Here is a 21,120-nt window from a genome sequence, read left to right as displayed (position 1 = left end):
AACATCACACTCCATTAGTTTCAAATATAGTTTTATGAAGCAGCTTCACTTCAAGTCAGAGTGAAATAAAATTGATCAGTCGATAGGCAGAAAATTAATCCATACAGCAGTGTATGTGAGCTGTCCTAAATGGTCTAAAACATGCATGATGACGGTATGCATTGTAACAGGTAGCAGGAAGTAAGAGAGTGGGTGAGATTTATTAAGTGTTTCCTACTTTAGCTCTTTTCAGCCACTTTCAATGGCAACAATGTGGACTTGTCAATGTGAGTCAGTGTGGGTCCCAGAGGCCCCCATGTCAGCACTCCTCTGTGATTCAGTGACCCCATTTCACTCAAGGCAGGAAAATTAATAACAAGGAGCAGCTGTCTCATGGGAACTCCGATGACTGAAAGTCGCAAGCACATACAAGTGTTGGGGCCTGTATAGTCACCATCACACACAGTGTACACTGTGTCAGTGCATGTGCACACACATGGGCTGCAGATGTTTCAGCTGCCTGCTGCCTTTGAATATCTACAAAGGTAACTATTACTCCTGATAAGTGGGATAAGTGGCTGTCAACAGAGTTTTAGAGTTTCTATTATCACACAGGATAAAGAAAAGCAGCAAACAATCACGACTTAGAAGCTACAACAAGGTAATGTTTGGCATTTTTGCATGAAAAATCACTCAAATGATTAATTGGTTAACAAAATAGTGTTTCCGTTGATCCCTTCATGAGTTAAGGAACAAATGATTTCAGCTCTGAAACATTTTATTGGAGGAATGCAGGTTTCATATTTACACATTCATCATTGCATTATGCAATATCAAATTCAGGTCATTATTGTCATGATTTCTACAGGCTCTTGCATTGTTTCTATAGGCAATCACAATTAATCACTTAGTCTATAAAATGAAATGAATGCAAAATGACCTGTATCAATTTCCCAGACTCAGCCAAAAGCCCAAAACTGATGTGCAACGATCTGAACTACAAAACTGTCACATTTTACAGAAGCAAGATATACATGCTGAAGCTGCAGTTGACTATTTTATCTCTTGTGCACTGGTTTAGAGGATTTCACGACTCTCTGGTTTATGAAACCTCAAATTAAGTTGAAATCCTGGCTGCTTTCCTTTAATAACAAAGAGATGATACTTGGAAGATGTTAATTTTTAATCATATGAGAATCAGGAAATTGACGTATATCACATACTGTATGGTCTCCTGTTGTGTCGGCTGTAGGCAGAGAAAGGAGTTCTCTGCCTACAGCAGAGGACTGTTGTAGTTTGTGTAGTTAGACTTGTCAGGCCAAGGTGACTTCACTCGCTCACTTTGCTCTCTTTCCCTCCCTTACCTGCTTTTTTTTTCCTCTTCATGAAAGCACTTTTAAAAGCAGGTTGCCATGGATACTGCAATCTCTCTAACAGACTGCTTCCAATACCCGAGAATATGAACCATGACATAATTCATGTGTCATTTAATCATGCATCCATATATCTATGTTTTTTTCCTTTCCACTGAACCGTGCACACATCTACTTTGAGGTATTTGTTCAATTAAAAAAAACAAAAACATTAACAGTTATTGCTGTTAGTGTATTGAACATTTAAAGCTTGTTCAACTCTCAGTATATAGTTGTTTGTATAATGATGTGCGCTGTATTGTCACATCCTTGTAACACTGATCTCTGAAATATGATGACGATTCGAGCCTTCATAACAACAAGGATCTTTCTCTGGTTTTCTCCATGTTTGCTACATCCCACTTGTTTGTTTTTATGTGCCACTTGTGTCCTTGCGTTTTGATCAAAGTACCGTCTTTAACTTCACGGCCTTTACACCGTTTGAGTACATGATCCTGGCCACCATCACCGCCAACTGTGTCGTCCTGGCTTTGGAGCAGCACCTCCCAGGAGAGGACAAGACCCCCATGGCAAAGAGACTGGTGAGGACAAAATCTGTTTTCACATCCTCATGCCACACACAGGTTTTAGAGCAATGTCATCATGAAGTGCACTCACACAAGTGGGTAGAAAACAAACCAGAATGACTGGGCGTTTATCAGGCGATCAACATGAGAAGTTGTTTTTTTTCGTGTCACACAAAGCAGAAATTTTAAAAGTAAGAGGTGGAAGGTGTTCAGTTACTGTGCATTAGGGTTTAGTAGGCTGGTCACAGCCCTGGGCTTTAATTAAGTGGTTCAAAGTTTTGCACAGAAATGAGTGGGTAAATATTTGTTTTAAGGTAAGGAAGCTTACACTCTCACCATGCTACTAAGTTTTGAGAGGAAAAAATATTGCGTACATATTTACCTCCAGTGGTGTAAAGTAACTAAATACATTTACTCCAGTACTACACTTAAGTACAGTTTTGACATACTTGTACTTCTCTTGGGTATTTTAAGTTTATGATACCGGATACTTCTCAGCAATGCAAGTTTATTTAATTGAGTAGCACATTTCATACACAAAGTCTATTGAAAATGCCTTACATAATGCATTAAAAACATTTTTAAAAGTATTTTAAAAAAAGAATAAAAACACTAAAATACAAATTAAAAGAACAGAAAGTAAAACTTTTACTTAATTAAAGGATCTAAGTGCTTTCCTCATCACTGTTTACCCTGTTTGTATGAGTTATCATGACATTGTGCCAATGTGCTTTCTACCCCCTGCTGCACATACAGCCTTGATTCTTTGTAAATGGAATATAGTCTATAAAGTAGACTGTGTCTAATTACTGGATTTAATGTGTGCACAATGTGTGATAGGTTATAGTTTTAACGTTATAGCCTTGTTCATGACTAGAGTTTATATTACTTTGTCAGCTCCACTACCCCTCCCTATAGACTCTAATAACCATACATTACATCATGCTACATTAATCCCACAGGAGAAGACAGAGCCATACTTTATTGGGATCTTCTGCTTCGAGGCGGGAATCAAGCTGGTGGCCCTTGGTTTTGTTTTCCATAAAGGCTCCTACCTGAGGAATGGCTGGAACGTCATGGACTTCATAGTCGTGCTCAGTGGGTGAGTGATATCAGCTGGTCTCTCTCTCACGACCTGAATTTCCAACAAAGTGAGAAGTGTTTGTTTTAAACATTGTCAACAGATTCCTGAACTTCTCACCAAATATAATGCTGAGATCTGTTTTTAGAGGAGGGACAAATATCAGTTCTCTGCAGGGAGGGAAATGATATGAACATTTACGGCTTTGTTCTTCTTCCACCACGGCAATATACAGTTCTCTGACTGTGGATTAGCAGTAGTGTCTAAACCTCTTGCTTTGTTCGTCTGGATGAATAATCTGCCTTCTTCAAAGCAGCCATGGTGGGACATGCACACGTGTGGCTAATTACATTAACGATGGCTCATTTCCACCGAGTGAGCTATGACAATGAGACAGCATGCGCAATACAATGACCCTGGACCAGACTCCCCTACACTGAATGCAACTATTATTAACACTATTAATGGCACCTGTGCTTTTCTTGCTATGGCATGTAAGTAGGCCTATGTCTGCTGTTTTACTGGGACTAAGTGTCATTTTGCTGTTATGGTTGAAGGTGTCATGAATTGTATTCGGTTATAAGTGAAATGTTCCGTGACAACAGAAAAATGGTAGTTTGAAATTGGTCATCTTATAGTAGCTTGTCTAGCTAGCCATTATAGCACTTGTAGCAACCATTTAACCACAGCAAACGACATTTACTACATTAGTGGTCACAGCGTTGAAGCTAGCTTTAGTGCTAAATTGGTGCAAGAGTTTGGCTTCCTTTACAAGAGCAGATGAGAAGACCACTGAGTAAGTGCTTCTCTAATGTAATGCTTTTTGTAAACTGCATGACCACTGATCATCATTGCACTGCAATTTGTTTTGGGTATACATTTGATAAAAGTAGCCTGTGTATGTTTAGAGCAGCTAGTTAGCAGTGCTAATGAGTTATGTTGCTTTGACTGTGGCTTCCACTCTGCACAAAGCTTGTACTGTTTGGTTAGTTGTTGACTATCTCTAAATATCTGATTCCACCAGACTCATCAAAGTCGCTTTATGTGCTCCATGTTGTTACTATGTATGTAATGTACATATTTTTCTGTTTCTGTTGTCAGACAACGGAACAAGTATGAAACGCCGCCCACAAAGTCTACATGTTAACCAGTACTCACTTACAAGCCTGCTTGGCTCTGCTAAAATCCTGATTTTATAACCACAACGTCTTCTGACAAAATCGCCAAACTCATAAAGACATAAAGACAACGGCTGTGCTGTGATTTTGGCTGTACTGTAAAATGATCTCTCACAGAGAAGGTTAGTTAATGCTGCATTTGTTGGGGACTAAATTTTCAGCGATGGATTGATACACATCTGGTTGTGATGTACAGCGGCATCGACTCAAAAACATACTACACTGTTCATATTCTAGCTACTGAAAAAAACATGTCAGTGTGGCTTATTTTGTGTTTTTAATAGTTTTTGGACAACAATGAGGCTCCATGGCACAGAGCCAGCTTTGGCTACACAGACCGTGCTTGTTAGGAGGATCAATTCATTGTTTCATTTGCTGACAAGAAAGAAATAGAATACTGTCAGCCTTGTCCTTGCTGTTTATAAGTATATAGAGACAGAAGATTAAAGTTGAAGGTCAGCAAAGTGGAGGCTTTGGTTACAAGCATGTGTGTGTGTGAGGTATTCATGAGGTATGCCTCCGAGTGCTCTGTTTTAATTTGGAATTTAGTCGAACTCCACGATGAATTACAAACCTCACTGATTGAATGAGAGTGAAAAAAAAAAAAGTTTTAAATTCATGCTCAGCAACTGATTCCGCAATTAATTTCGACAGTATTCATTTTTAGTTTACCAGGCTGTGGCTAGTGAACCAAATGATTAATTTCAGACACTGATTGTCAAGTTGTGTTGGTCCATTCATGCATGTGACTGCGCTTGTGTCAACATTTATCATTATTTCTCAATGCATGTCCATACTGCAGTTTAAAGGCTTCCAATCACTATGCCATACCTCATGTCTGACCTTACTGCTGCATGGTTAGCAACGGTTGACCCTTTGGGCTGGTCTTTATTGTTGTTATGTTGATGTGATTTTCTCTACAAACATGTACATTTACACACCACATACATCCACAGGAAAACACAACACATAAATGCAGGAAAATGTGTGTTTCCACAGCACAGTCAAGCTCTGCAGTCAGTGATAGGTGGGTGGATAAGTGGATTGGCAGTTGTGTCTAAAACCTGTTTCGGTTCGCCCCCAGGACCTCTGTGAATTAAATGTGAATGCAGCGCTGGAGATGTTATGCAAAAGCAAAGAAAGAATGGATGCATGGTGGAGAGAAAAAGAGAGGGGAAATCAGGGGGGAAAAGCAAGATGGAGAGACAGACCCAAGAAGAAAAACATAATGAGAGACTTAATTTGTTCCCTATAAGACTGGGTTTAGTAAATTAATTGCAGAGGAGCTAAGTATTGTTGCCACTGGTATGCTGTTTATGGCTAAGTGTACAGTATTCAGCATTCATGGAAGATTGCTGTCGGCGTGTTGACATCTCATTTCAACCTGACACCCACATCTTTCTTTTTCTCTGTATCTCTTATTTCTCTGTCTGTCTTTCTATCCCGCTGTCTCTCTCTCCGCCTCTTACATAAAAGGGACATCAGCTTCACGTTTACAGAGCAGTCAGTGCCGGCCTAAATGCCGAACAGCTGTGCTGATGACAGATTTCCACAGAATTTACAAGGTTGAAGTGTTCGGTCGGTTTTAATTATCTGAACATTTTTGGTTGCTTTAGTAGGAAACGTTGAAATTTTCTCATTAGGCATCCATCAAAGTTTGCACGAAAACATTTTAATGCCAGTTTCTTAAGAAATGGCCCATTATAGTCAAAAGAAACAAAGCAGTGTTTGGTTCAAAGTAACTGGCTAACTAACTGGCATTTTGATGAGCTCGACAAACTGGTCAAAAAGGTATTTTAGCTTCCTTCTTCACTTAATGTGAGAACTTTTCATCTTTCCTCTCCCATTTTTCATCTCACAACCGACCTTACATTTATTTTGTGACCTTTTAGAGGGGCCTGAACCCAAGTTGGGAAGCAATGCACAACACTACCAAACAGTATATACTATAAAATAATTCAAACTAGCTCTGTCTTGACCTGTTCAAACAATATAATGCTGCATACTGATTTTTATTATGAATGAATATCAATTATGTAACGTTATGTTATGTTATGTTATGTTATGTTACGTTATGTTATGTTATGTTATGTTATGTTATGTTATGTTATGTTATGTTATGTTATGTTATGTTATGTTATGTTATGTTATGTTATTTAATATCTAATTATATGACAGTTGTGGCTAAGTAGGATTTTAAGTGCAGGACTTTTACTTGTACTAGAGTATTTTTACAGTGATGTATTGGTATTTCTAATTAAGTTTAGGATCTGAATACTTCTCCTCACTCCTGCTGCATAATTCAATTCACTGTTGTTAATCCATATGTTCAGTATGTTACACCCATTGTTATTGCCAGAATATTCCCTAAATGTGTTGCTTGCACCTTTCAAGCCAAAAGACAGTGAGTGGTACTCAAAATAGAAATTTGGGGTAGTGAGGATTTAACAACATTTGAAACAAAATGTGATGACAGTTGTGGGCTTGTTTGCTTATGTCTGCCAGCGCTGTCAGTCAAATTTGATTAAGCCACCCTCACACAATCCCAAAGAAGAGTTTGAAAGAGTTTTAAACATTTAAAATAATGCCTGAGGGTGATTTTTCCCCCCAAACATTTACTCTTATTGTGGCTTAAATAGTCATGAATATTTAATGTTAGAGAGAAATTTGTCAGGGGCTTTAAGGTCAGTGGTTGTACAGACAGCTTGATGATGTCCAGGGAACTCTCCGTGAGCTTTGGTCTGGACCAAAGTTCTGTCCTTATTTTCTGCACATTTAGTACAAAAAGGCATTGGTATGAATTTAGAAATATGTGCCTCATAAACATATGTCAGAGGTGGTCAAAGACTGCATAAATTAAAGACAGAGAGCTGCACTTTATCTGAAAATGTGGCATTTTTGCTGCTGCTGTAAGAGTGTTGTTAGAGTTAAGTGTGATACAACCGATCATGTCACTTACTGTATAAAATGCACAAAGTCGTCAGTGTGTTTTCTGCAGCCCACAGATCATCTTGCCCAACTTCGGCCACATCTGGAATTGGTAACTGACGACCTGGTTTCCTGCCTTGTATCTGACACATTTTCTGGTAGCACATATGCTGCTTTCCTCTCCTCTCTCAAATACACACACACACACACACACACGTACACACACAAACACACACGCCCCGACTCTCTCTCACTCTGGTGGCACAGCACAAGTAAGTCAGACTTAAAAGAAAACACACATGTGTCATAGAGGCCGGTTGGGAATAAAATCGAGGCCACTGGGCCAGCGCTGGCGGCATTCATTCCATTTCATATTAATGAATTGCTAGAAGCGAATCTGCTGGGACACTGAGCTCAATTAAAATCCTTAATCTGAGTGAAGAGTGTGTAGCAAAAAGAACCACAGCTAGAACAAGTCACCCACAAACCAATTTAATTCAGTGGGATTCCTAAAATGGTCAATTATATCCCGCGGCAAACAAATTGGCACAGGTGGATTTGATGCTTTGATTAGCAATAAAATGTCTCCCAAATGACTTGTGCATGTGTGTGTGCTTGTTACTCCATTTATGAGGCTGCAGGTACAGAATGTTACCAGTGAACCTGTTGTACCTCATGTTGTAGATGAGTTCTGATAACTCATTCCTCAGACCTAAATGATATTGATCCTTCCTGCACACTATACTTCTGTGTGTGTGTGTGTGTGTGTCAGTATCCCATCCTATTGTATGAAGGAAGCTTTCCCCCATTGCCCCAGTCTGCTGTCCTTCTTACAAAGTGTGACACTTTGCTAAAATTGTTGCTCTTTAGACAGGATGAATAATACAACTGGGTAGGAGTTGAGAGTGATTCATTAGCCATCTGGCACAAAGATAGACATACAGGAGTGAGAACAGTCTCACTTTTGTATGCCTGTCTATGCATGCCAAAGCAGTTTATTCCTAGCATTAAATGTGTATGTGCATGTATGGCTGGATTGACATAAGGTGGCCAGAGGGCAGAGGTTATTCCAGTTAGATCCCTGTTCACCACCCCAGTCCATTATTTTCTGTAATGCATATTTACCTTGTTGCATTTAAGTTCCTTTTATTGCACAGAGCAGGACACAGCAACTCAACTTCATTATTTACCCAGAGACCCAAAGGTCAATCAGTGCTTCTATGTTTGAATACTACTGCGTGGCTACTGTTTCGTTCACTCAAACGTAACCTGATTATAATACAAGTGTTTACAAAGTGGAAATTTACATGACTGAAGTGTAACAGGTTGCACCATAATAACTAGTTCGTACATAGAGCTTAGTTGTTACTAAATATTTACCTAGTAACTGCCAACTGTTGCATAGCCAACTGAGCTTGCTAACAGACAAAGCTAACATTAGCTTGCTAATAGTGTTAACAGTGAAGAGTACAACAGTTTATGGGATATAGTTGACATCAGAACTTATACTTCATCACAAAGGGGATGTTTTTAAATTACATTTCACAAAAATAACACAACATACCTCAAATTACACAATGGTATGCTTAAAACATCAGACTAAGTGATCAAATTATCATGAACAGGTATTTTCCACTGAAAAACATAGACTTTAGACTTAACACACAAACTGGAGGCTGGAGCAATTAATCCTGGACATTTGGGGCCTCAGAACATTTGCAAGCTTTGCCTGTTTCTTAATCCAACCTTGTGTACTTGTGTGTGTTATGTCTCCAAGTTGCGTTTTTTTATCTACCTATGACACAAGGGCTTACAAACTCACCAGTAAGGACCAGTCCCACTGCATATCTGTAAACTCAAAACCTTGAGTCAAATTGCAAATGCAAATCTTCAAAAGTGTTTCCAACCATGTCGATAACTCCCAAAACTAATTCAGGAATTATGAGTAAAACTTCTTCAAAATTGTGTGTATTGTGCCTGGAGTTTTAAAGGATGGCTGCAGTGGTCTCAGTTCTAATTTTGCTCGTATAATTGAACTGAATAAACAATAGCTCACAGTCCCAGGTGGGTTTTCTTTGGGAAAACATACACCCAGTCATTTATTCTATGACTAATAGTGAATAAATGCCTTTTTTTTTAAATGTAATCCCAATTCACCAAAACATCATTAATTTTGCTGTTAGACGCATGGTTTATGTTTTTCCCGGTTTAATTCAAAGACATTAATTTGTTGATGCATTATGTTGATGTTGATTCCGTTGCACATTACCATATGCAGAGCTGTGTTGAAATGTGAGCAACGTGATGCTGCTGATTACTGTAGTTTTTGGTGGTGTTCTTAGTGAGTGTAGGTGGAGGTGTGTGGGAGAGGCTGCATTCTGTGCATGTAATGAATTCATCCTCTCCAGAGCCAGTTTGGTACAATACTGTGCAATAGTGCTTCACTTAAAGAGCCAACGAGGAAGAGATTAGCCACTCACCATGAACATTAACTGGTGGCTGTTGTTGCAGAGTTGAATCAGAAGAGTGACGTGTGTGTGCAGCTATCCCATGTGTTTTAATGTCTAGTTACTTTACTGATAGCTCCGCTAAAGTGATGATATCAGTATTTGTACTATGAGATTTTACATTTTCCTGCCTGTCATTATGAAGTTCTTTATGTAAAGTGAAGTTTCACTCCTTAAAACTGGATTTTTTTTTGCAGTCAGACTATGAAAAACCATGAATGCAACACTGTTTTATATGTGAGAAGCAATCATCCTGATCACCTTTAGTCTTCACTCGCAGTCCCAAAGGCTCACATTTTACCCTCAACTGTGACTCACCCAGTATTGTTTACATTGTTCAAAGATATGAGTTGGCCAAACAATCAGTTGATCCGTGATGGAGATGTCCCAAAACTTCTGCATCAACGAGAAGTGTTTTGGACAGAGAAAAATTAAATGCAGCGGTCTAACATGGTCTAAGTGACTTATTCAACTTTAAACCTTTCTTGTAATATCCGTCAGTTCCTAACTAGACCTTACTTGTTTTTGGATGTTATCAATGCAGAACTAGTGGTTGTGGGTTTTTCTGTGGGACCTTGTCTAAGGTATACAGTTGTAAATATTTTCATATGATGTGTCCTTTATTGAGTGTGACACTGCTTGTGCGTTTTTTTTTTTAGGAGGCTTTCAGAGTGAAAGAGGTGTGGTGGGAGAATAGAGCCACATCTGAATCCATTTCTCCTGATTGTTATATAAGAGGGCTGGATAAATCACTCCTCTCTCTCTCTCTCGCTCTCTCTCTCTCTCTCTCTCTGTGGTTTGGTTGTGTTCTAAAAACTTATCTAAAAGAGAAAATATAGAGACCAGGTGCAAATTCAAATTTGTGCATACAGCATCTTAGGTAGAGCCGACTGTAAAAACACTGGGAACATGGTGGTTTGCATGAACACCGATTGTTTCAGTGAATTTTTCTGCAGGAAAACAGAAAGAACAAAAAGAAAATGACCTCTCTGTGTGTGTAGGGATGATTCATGAGCTAGCACAAGCAGACACAATATTTGCTTTAATTTTGCGGGAGCCTCCAATGAATAGTTTTGCACAAAGTGCAGCCTTGAAGGAGCTGTGCTGTTGCCTGCCTTTGTTCAGTGTGTTTGGTTTGAAGGCTATTTCCACAGACTCCCACTCCTGTGCTCCCGCTCCGTCTCAGTGTCTCTCACTGTGTCATCTCTTTGTCTGACACTCACTCACTCACTCACTCACTCACTCACTCACTCATGATAACCCAGTTAATGTTAATAACCACACTCGGTAACAGTGATTGGTTGCTATCCTCATAAGTGCCACATTTGATTTAATATTCCACCGCTGCTGCTGCTGTGCTGCTGTTTCTATGTAGGAACAAGGTTCTTCACACACGTACAGTCAAAGCACAGGAACAAACGTAGACAGAGGTGTATACAGTAAATGCCACTGTAATTTGAAATCCCGTCATGTAATGTAAAGTGGGTGTGTTAATTTGATAAAATCTTTTCCAATTTCAGCCTTACTCTGATTCTCTCAGATGTTTTTTTTTTCTTCTTCTTTTGAATGGCTCTGCGCCGGCAACAAACATATGGCCGGAGGCATTTTGTTTGGGTCGCCCATCTGTACGCCCATTCAATCCCATTCTCATGAATGCAGTATCTCAGGAATGCCTTGAGAGAATTTCATAAAATTTGGTACAAATGTTCATTTGGATGAACTGATTAGATTTTAGTGGTTAAATGTCAAAGATCACTGTTAGGTCACAAAATATGCTCTTTTCCGTAAATCAAGAATTCATATGCTAATTATGACACACTCTAAATGATGAAGTGGTGACATTTTACATCAAAACGGTCAAAGGTCAACTTCACTGTGACATGATAATGTTCTACAGAAACGCTTCTGGCCATTAGTGAACACTGTAACTCAGAAAAGGGACATTGTGACCATATTTCCTGCAACTTGACTGGTTGGTGGAGATAAACAGTCAGGAGGGGGTAATTCTAGTTTCAGCTAAGTTTCTGAAATTTGACTTCAGCCTGGATCTCATGGTGTAATTATTACTGTACTTGTAAATACACCTACAATTATGTGCCTTTTTAAGACCTTTTTAACACCACACAGAATACAGTCTAATACCTGCCTCACAATCATACTGATCAAAGTATGTAAATATGATGAAAAACCAGCAGGGATAGATAAATAATTCTGGGCAGTATGGTCTCAAACCTTATCACCTGACTTCCTCCCTTTCTGAGCATACACTATGTCAGTTTAGGACACTTTCTCAAACAACTTGCGCCTACTCTAACTTTTTGGCCTTATTCTCACCACAACATCAAAACCAGGTCTTTGCAAAAAGGCTCCAACATGACAAGCTCAAATTTGAAGATGCTGGCTCCGTTTTAATTTCATTTCAATGATGAAAGTCATATAATGTGATCCCCTCTTTAGATTCAGCGTAGCAGCAGTGGGAAGATGCTCACTCAGTCGTCCTGCACATGTTGCAGCATTCAGTATTGGTGGTAAACTTTTAGAAACAGTTTCAGAGCATGGTGTTGTGGACTGTGAGCCTTCTCCGCTTTGAGCGGCTTTTTCAGGTTTATCTGCATTAACGGTAACATGGCCTCACTCATTCACTCGCTCACTCGGCCTCTCTCCCTCCCACTGCTTTCAGGAGAGATTCTGCGTGGGCTTACACTTGAGTTTCTGCCATGTGCTTTCTACCCCCTATTCACACACACGCGCACACACACACACACACACACACACACACACACACACACACACACACACACGCATACACGCATACACGCATACACGCATACACACACATATACCCTCCCCCACACTTCCCAACACTGTCCAAAGATTTTATGAGTTTGTATATTTGTATCTGTGTGTGTGTGTAACAGAGAGTGAGAGATGGACAAATGTGGAAAATAATTGTGATTTCTAGGATCATTTCCACAGCTCATTTAAAATATTACAGCAACTTAGCGGTGGGTATTGATCCTCTCATCATGGAAAGCATTTGTGTTTATAGGCCACCAAATTGGCTCGGCTGATATTGAACTGAGATGAAAAATGTAGACTAAATGGAAAATGTTCTGTTTTTATAACGGGATTATTGCAGCACTTGAATCATTTGTTATCACATTATCTTTTCTCATTTGAAAACAACATAAAAACCAGCTTTTGCCGTTACTACAAGAAACATTCAGATGTGATTTCTGGTGAACGTTGGTAAGAGATTTGCCTGTCGGTTGCTCCTGACGCTGTTTTTCAGTGTTTGTGTGTAGGTGGAGGGACATCAATGTGTGCGTGGGCAGATGTGCGTAGAGATGCCTGCCAGGTGTATGTGGTGTGCATTCTTAGTCTCTCACCATACAAGTCTGGTGTATTAAATAGACATACTGTAGCTCATTGGCAGCACAGTCGCCTCTAATCAGTTTATTATTTGCCTTTTTCCTTTAAAATCAATGACTCGTCTCCAAAACTGTCCTTGAGTTACATCCAGTTGTTGTCTTTTGCCTATTTTTGTAGTCAAATTTGTCACACACCATGCGTAACCGTGGACCAGATTTAGCTACTAATGGATGTTTTCCCCCTTTTTAATACATCCCTGTTGAATTTTCTCTATTTTTACACAAATGTCTTCTTCTTTTTCAGGCCATCACAAGTAATAACTGTTAATTTGTTGTCCATCAGAATCCTGGCCACTGCCGGTGCACACATGAACATCCCAGTCGACCTTCGAACCCTGAGGGCTGTGCGAGTGCTGAGACCTCTCAAACTCGTCTCTGGGATCCCCAGTGAGTCAGTTACTGATCTTTTAATCTTGCATTGTCAAGGTCAAACAATCTGGTATATTAGTGCACATAACAAGTTGTCATTCATCCCTTTATTTTAAGATGTTTTCCTCATTACAAATTCAGATGGTGTGAGTCAGTGGTGTTAAAAAGAACTCTTTGGGAAAAACCTTTTCTTTAAACTTTACAATACAAAATGAATGTAGAAACTAGTGCTGCTGCACAAAAATGTCCAAAACTACTGTATACAGAGCTGACCACCAGGATCATCGCTGCTTGTTCTTGTGTGTCACATATTTTTAGGCCCTTTGAACTTATTTATTGTGTTCGATTGTTCTGTTATTCTTATGTTAATCTGAGGTAATTCTGTAACGGGATGTTTCTCTCTTTGTGAATTCTTTCAGGCCTGCAGATTGTGCTGAAGTCTATCATGAAGGCCATGATCCCGCTGCTCCAGATCGGCCTTTTGTTGTTCTTCGCCATCCTCATGTTTGCCATCATCGGTCTGGAGTTCTACAGCGGGAAGCTTCACCACACCTGCCTGGCATCTTTTGACATCCTTGGTATGATCAATGCACACTGCTAACAGTCTGTTCCTGTTGTGAAGCAGAGGGGGTAGCCCATTAACCATATATGCTTTTTATTCTATATTACTTCCTTGTGAAAATAAATAGTTAGACGCAAGAGCAAAATACATGTCCATACCGTTTTTCTGGTGAATAACTGGTTAAATGAAGATAAGATGAAAGGGGAAGACATTCCCACTCATGTTTGAAGGGAGACAAATGTTGGGACACTATTATCCATCCATCCATTATCATTTGGCTTAACCACGTCGCTATTTGCGGGCACTTTCTTTCTTCAGGTGCACCTGCTTTTTTCACAGTACTGATGGCTTTAGAAGAATATTGTCATGCTTTGTTTTTAGATTATGTATGACTGACTGTGACTGATTTGCCAACAGGTAAACCAAATGTGTGGCTTATGCATTGTTCTCAAACAGAGGGTGTGAACGTCTTTGTTTGAGAAACTGAAGCTTTCATAGATAACAGCAGCAGCAAGCTCAGAGGTATTATTAAAGTTGTTGCCAGCTGATTTAGCTGCTGCTTAATTAGTCAACAGCTACTCTGTAATCACACGCCACACAATAGCATTTACTGTCATCGCCTAGCACAACTGAAAGATGGAGATATAAAACCTGAATAGGCTGACAGCATTTTAAGCGAGAAGAAGGATTTCATCTGTCCTTTAATTCTCTAATGGTCCCCGAAATTCAAAGTTTTAAGATCCCCTCTAGACACATCTGGTCTTTTATTACACCTACTACTTTGTTCTGATTGAAAACCTCAGAATCTATGAATATTAGCATTATCATTTGTTCCAAAAGTTTAACTGATCAGTTGCATATTGGACAACGTTTGGTTAACTAACTATTAGTTATGACACAGCACTCTTATGTCCTTTTCTTAAACTTAGATTTAAGGTGAGCATGGAGAGATCCAATATGATATTTAACTAATACAACTAATCAGTAGTGTCCATAGGGAAGTCAGTCTGGATATTAAGTATATAAATCTACCAACAACAGACCAAAACAATTTCTACATGCTTCTTTTATGTAGAGAATGAGACTGTTGACTCGTCTGAGTTGGCGTTTCCATGTGGCGTGAGGAAGTGTCCAGAGAGGTACGACTGCAACGACACCTGGATCGGGCCCAATGACGGCATCACGCAGTTCGACAATATCCTGTTTGCTGTGCTCACCGTCTTCCAGTGTATTACCATGGAGGGATGGACGGCCGTTCTTTATAATGTGAGCTTGAGCATTCAGTCAGGAAATGAAAACACAAAACGTCACAGTGATTGCTATTATGAATGAATGAATGAATGTTTGTGGATTTCAGACCAACGACGCCTTGGGTCCCACATGGAACTGGATTTACTTCATTCCTCTCATCATCATTGGCTCATTCTTTGTCCTGAACCTGGTGTTGGGAGTCTTGTCTGGGTGAGTAAGACACTTCCTGTGTTAATAATACTGCCATTTCTGCCTGTATTATGGATTATGACAGCTGTTTTCATGCCTCCGTCTTTAGAGAATTTGCCAAGGAGAGGGAGAGGGTGGAGAACCGGCGAGCCTTCATGAAGCTCCGCCGCCAGCAGCAGGTGGAAAGAGAACTGAACGGCTACCGAGCCTGGATAGACAGGGCAGGTACTGGGCTGCAGAATAACTTTATATCAGTAGAACATTTACTTGTTATTTAGCGACATTCATTTCTACGGCTGTATAAAGACATGCAGGGAGTGAGTGAGCAGGCAGGATTTAGTCTTGCTCAGTGATATTTGGATCAGAAATGCAACTGTTCATGGACACAAAATGACTGTTAAGTGAATCTGTGAGCTTCTGGTGACAGGAGATCTGCCCTAATCCCATTCTGGGAAAGTTAGACAAGAAGATTGATATCACTGTTATAATTTATCTGTCTGTTAAATATGAAGAGGCACAGGTACTGAGTAATCATACAAAGATTTACCAGCTGGTTTAGTTTTATTTATTTATTTATTTTTTGCACTCTGCTACAGATTTTATCAGAAATTTGGACCTACAGTGGAGTAGCTCAGAGCTGTACACACACACACACACACACACACACACACACACACAGACACACACACTGTGCTGTAATGGCAATCTACATTGCTAGTCTCCCACGCGAGTAGAGGGTGAGAAAAAGGTGAGACTGACTCACTGACTTAAATTTGTGTGCATGTATATGTGCGCACAGGCATTTGTGTGTGTTTGTGTGTTTACATGCGTGTGTGTGTGTGTGAGAGAGAGCTGCTGTGCATATTTATGTGTGCATGGATGTGGGAGAGTGTGGGAAGGGAGAGAGAGAAAACAGAGAGAGAGAGAGAGAGAGAGAGAGAGAGAGAGATAGAGAGAGAGAGAGAGGGAAAGAGATATTATGAGAGTGTAAGAGAGAATGAGAGCTCTTTCTCTGAAGAAGGCCATAATGGCCTCTCAAAGCCACGTTTACATCACTTCGCCCTCAGTTCCTGTACCTGTTTGCAGACATCCTAAATAATCCAGCCCTGTATATTTCTATGCCCGATGATTTAAGTTGTGCTTTGATGAAATAAGTCTGTGTATAACCTCCAGTTTCATTGCTTTACAGAGGAGGTAATGCTTGCGGAGGAGAATAAAAATTCAGGGAGATCACCGTTAGATGGTGAGTGAACACCCTTAAGATTTGTAATCACACCTAACACTTGTATCTGATACCGCTATTTATAATTGTAATAATCTAAAATAACTTTTAGAGGTTATAAAACAGAAATTACTCATGTTTGACTGATGTCGACATTTTACACACAATAAATCATTCTGCAAGATGTATTAAACTGCAGGTAACAAGGCATGGCAACAATGCTTATATTAGTGATACATTACCAGGTAACTTTCACTGGTGAAACCTAAATAAATATTAAAGTGACTATAAGAAAAAGGCTTCTGTAGTGAGGTAGATTATTTCTGTGCCTCAGCATACTGTATATCCAGAAATGGATCCAGTGAATCCAGAAATTGATACTCTGGATATAAACTGTGAGTGTTTTCTCAGTGGTTGAAAGTGACACTCACAACCCCAATTCACATGTATCTATTGTATGTGTATATATGTACAGGTTAGCGTGTTACTTGAACAAAGTGTGGAGGATGAGGACAAATGTTCTTCAGGGTTGCAGAGTTCCTTTTCCTTCTCTTGCTACTTGGTGCACAATTCTGTTTACCTGAAATTGAATAGATGTGTTTGTAACGTCCGCGTTTTTCCTTGGATTTCATGTATGTGTTACATGAACATGTCTTGTTATATTTTTTGTCTTGAAATAACTATAAGCAATAATTAAGTTGTTATTAAGTTTATTGCTACTTTTTCCACATTGTGCACAAAGTTTATAATGTGCTAGTAAAACATGTATAGAAATATTTATATACTGCTTATGAATGCCAAAGTAAAGTAAAGAGTTAGCAGTAGCTTGGTCTGTAAGTGTAAATTAGACTTTTAAGTCTTCTAAGTCAGCAGGAGTTATCAATTTATTTGTTTTCATTTTGTTTTCATTTCCATTTCTAATTTATCAAAATTCAGTAATTCAGAGATTTGCTAAACTTGATCATTTTTAGTGCTAAAGAGAGCAAGTAAGAAGACCGGCGCACGGAGAGGAGCGCCAGGGGACGAGAAGTACACAGACATGTCTACCGCCAGTGAGTGAAGAACATTTCAGTCTGTTTAGTCAATCACTTCCTTTACAACAGGCCTCTTCCTCCTGCCTTTACCTCCTCACCTGTCTCTGTAGTGACTTTACAAACTCTATATTTCACATTGGTTATACCAGTTCCTCAACCTCCTGCTGTCCTTATGTTTGAACTTTTCTTTTTCTCTCTCTCTCTCGCTTTCTCTTCTCAGGCATGTCGCGATCGAGGATGAACTTCCGCAGCGGCCGCCGTGGCCCCGCTGCGTACCTGCGACGTAAAGAGCGCATGTTACGCATCTCCATCCGCCGCATGGTGAAGACAGACACTTTCTACTTGATGGTGCTCAGTCTGGTGGCTCTGAACACCATCTGTGTGGCCATCGTCCACCACAACCAGCCCGACTGGCTGACCATCTTCCTCTGTGGGTTTCACTTTTGAGTGGCTGCGCTATTTCTTTTTCTATGGTTTACTACTTAGAAAATAATCCAGGTCATGTCTGATAAATGCATTGTTTGGCGCATCACTGCCTCGTTTTCCTTTGACTTAATTGCTTTTTTGTTTAATCATCTCCAGACTATGCAGAGTTTGTTTTCCTGGGGCTGTTTTTGGCTGAGATGTTTTTGAAAATGTATGGTCTGGGTTTCCGGCTCTACTTCCACTCATCTTTCAACTGCTTCGACTGTGGGGTGAGGTCCTACATCTCTTATTCTGGAAGTGTTAGGGAGACACTCTGATACATATATTTGAGATGTGTTAAAACCCCCTGTCCCACATCTACTATCATTTCCTCAAGATTAAGGTTTTGCCAATTTGCTGCTATTCAGATGGAGCTTATATGAAATGATTTTCAGTTGCTTGTGTCTGACATGTCTTGCAGGTCATTGTCGGCAGCATCTTTGAGGTGGTTTGGGGCTTCTTCAGGCCTGGCATGTCATTTGGGATCAGTGTACTGAGGGCGCTGAGGCTTCTGAGAATTTTTAAGATCACCAAGTAAGTGGGACAATGAGACATTTAAAATAAACCAGGCCTGGGTTGTAGTATACTAGTGAGTGTGTTTTTACAGGTCTCTGATGAAAAAGACACAAAAATTGTGTGTGATTTCTTTCTGTCAGGTACTGGGCCTCTCTCAGGAACCTGGTTGTGTCCCTCATGAGCTCCATGAAGTCCATCATCAGCCTGCTTTTTCTTCTCTTCCTCTTCATTGTGGTGTTTGCTCTGCTGGGGATGCAGCTTTTTGGAGGAAGGTAAGTAAAGTCTTCAGGATGTCAAAATCATCAATTAGGGCCAACCTCAGTCATAATAATAATAATAATGATAATGATGATAATATATTTTATTTATATAGGTCCTTTCAGAAACAAAGCGATTGAGCTGAGGGGCCCAGACAGCAAAGGCACCTTTGATTTTAGGAACCGTTAGTGGGGCCCTGCCAGAGCATCTCAAGCAGTGCTCAGGCATATAGGGAGTTAGCCGCTGTAGGTAGGAGCCAGACTATTCAAGGCTTCAAAAACAAGCAATAAAATCTTAAAATCAATTCTAAAACTCACAGGAAGCCAGTGAAGGGCAACAAAGATTGGTGTAATGTGGTTGTCTCTCTTGAGACGAGTGCATTGCAATAGTCACGTCTGGAAGAGATAAAAGCATGGATGACCTTTTCCAAGTCAGTAGAGGACAGAAATGACCAGATCTGGCTTAACTATCTCAGGTGGGCAAAGCGCAACTGCACTACTGTGGCCACTTTAGCATCAAAGGACAATTATCATCCAAAAATAACGCCTATGTTTTTGGTTGTCTCTTTGAACATTACTGGATAAGTCAGCCAGACTAGAGGAGAGATGTTTAATACTGCCAGTGCTGGGGCCAGAGGGAGTGATTATAATTACCTCTGATTTGGAGTCAGTCAGCTGCAGGAAGTTTTTGGACATCCAATTTTTTATTTCAGCGAAGCACGACATAATACACGATGCATCCGTGCTACCAGGCTTTACTGGGACATAACTGGGTGTCAGCCGCTTAGCAATGGAAAGCAATGTCATGGCTATGCAAGATTTGCCTCACGGGTAGCATGTATATGGTAATCAATAGGGGACCCAAAATAGACCCCTAGGAAACCCCACAAAGTAGAGGAGCACAAGAGGAGGAGACATCTCAAAGCGTTATAGAGAAAGACCTGTTTGACAGATAATAGATCAGCTAATTCAGAGCCACATCACTGATGCTTACATAGTTGTTCAGACAGCTGATTAGGACATCATGGTCCACTGAGCTGAGGTCAAGTAGAATTACGTTCCTGATTTGCACACTATATTTTAATCTACGTTCACCTACATCTGATCTGATCATACCACAGTTTTTAAATGGTAACTACACCCAGCAAGCTGAGCAGCAGTTTCTTCAATGGCTCTTTTGATAAGACGGGAAGGATATGACATGTCCGGATGAAAATAGATCTGCATCCTCCTCCTCCTCTCCTTCCTCCTCCTATTCTTCCTTGGTCATATCTGACCCTGCTTTCTATCTGCCTCCCCTCTAGGTTCATCTTTGAAGATTACACTCCCACCAACTTTGACACGTTTCCAGCTGCCATCATGACAGTGTTTCAGGTTTGGCTCCTACAGATCCCCTCATTCTGCCTGCTCTCCATGACACATTGCACCCTGGGATATTTCTCACCCCAGGCGCAGATTAAACAACTCTGCTCACTCGCTCTCCACCCCCTGCCTCTGCTATCATCCCACACATCCATGCACACATATGCGCACATGAATATCAGACAAGTGAAACGTGAACAAATCCACATCAGATCTGCTACAAAACCAACTGCTCTGTGAAAGAGTGTTTTGATCAGCACACACAGTAATTACTTATCTTGCTGCCATTTTTAATAACATATCTTTAACTGCTTTGTAGACAGGGAATATGTCTCTGGTTTGGTGTATTTTTAGCCCAATGTTCTCTTGGATCTACAATGAGCAATGTAATTATTATGCTAAATATTCTGTGCATTTGCCTCCAGATTCTGACTGGTGAGGACTGGAACGAGGTGATGTACAATGGGATTCGCTCACAGGGAGGTGTGCAGTATGGCATGTGGTCATCGATCTACTTCATTGTGCTCACACTATTTGGAAACTGTATCCTTGTTGAGTCCTGAAAAGTGGTCAGAGCTCGGATATAGCATCTACCTCTGAACACAATATACCTCTATAAATCTGTCACTACGTTGCACAGTACAAGAGGCATTTACTTATGTAGAAATGCAGTTAACGTGTTACCTGAGTCAAATATTTATTGATCTTCCACTGAAACTAATGATGGTTTTATTCTTGTCCTGCTCTTCTCATGTTGCATTATCTAACAGCGATTCACGGACTCAAATTCTGTGATTAAACTTTATTTGTATTACTTTGGATAGAACGTAAAAACAAGCGCGTAGAGTTA

The 21,120-nt window shown here is 40.1% G+C and overlaps 1 protein-coding gene across 1 annotated transcript in view; it reads left to right on the top strand.

The window, feature by feature from the left end:
• The first annotated feature begins 7 nt into the window (after window positions 1-7).
• The window catches only part of LOC139628915 (voltage-dependent R-type calcium channel subunit alpha-1E-like), a 44,654-nt gene continuing 23,541 nt past the window's right edge, over window positions 8-21,120 (top strand). The window contains exons 1-15 of the mRNA XM_071491101.1: window positions 8-1,933; window positions 2,881-3,020; window positions 13,327-13,430; window positions 13,832-13,990; window positions 15,050-15,240; window positions 15,332-15,435; window positions 15,524-15,639; window positions 16,604-16,657; window positions 17,608-17,688; window positions 17,891-18,100; window positions 18,253-18,365; window positions 18,557-18,669; window positions 18,792-18,923; window positions 20,213-20,282; window positions 20,696-20,813. Of these exons, the coding sequence (XP_071347202.1) occupies window positions 1,841-1,933; window positions 2,881-3,020; window positions 13,327-13,430; window positions 13,832-13,990; window positions 15,050-15,240; window positions 15,332-15,435; window positions 15,524-15,639; window positions 16,604-16,657; window positions 17,608-17,688; window positions 17,891-18,100; window positions 18,253-18,365; window positions 18,557-18,669; window positions 18,792-18,923; window positions 20,213-20,282; window positions 20,696-20,813 (1,798 nt within the window). The 5' untranslated portion in view covers window positions 8-1,840. The remainder of the gene's footprint in view (window positions 1,934-2,880; window positions 3,021-13,326; window positions 13,431-13,831; window positions 13,991-15,049; window positions 15,241-15,331; window positions 15,436-15,523; window positions 15,640-16,603; window positions 16,658-17,607; window positions 17,689-17,890; window positions 18,101-18,252; window positions 18,366-18,556; window positions 18,670-18,791; window positions 18,924-20,212; window positions 20,283-20,695; window positions 20,814-21,120) is intronic.

Source organism: Trachinotus anak, unplaced genomic scaffold, assembly GCF_046630095.1.
Source record: "Trachinotus anak isolate AG129_WGS33_773 ecotype Australia unplaced genomic scaffold, CSIRO_AGI_Tana_v1 ptg000012l, whole genome shotgun sequence".
NCBI lineage: Eukaryota > Metazoa > Chordata > Actinopteri > Carangiformes > Carangidae > Trachinotus > Trachinotus anak.
Note: the sequence above shows the minus strand (reverse complement) of the source record. Positions and strands in the feature narration are given on the sequence as shown.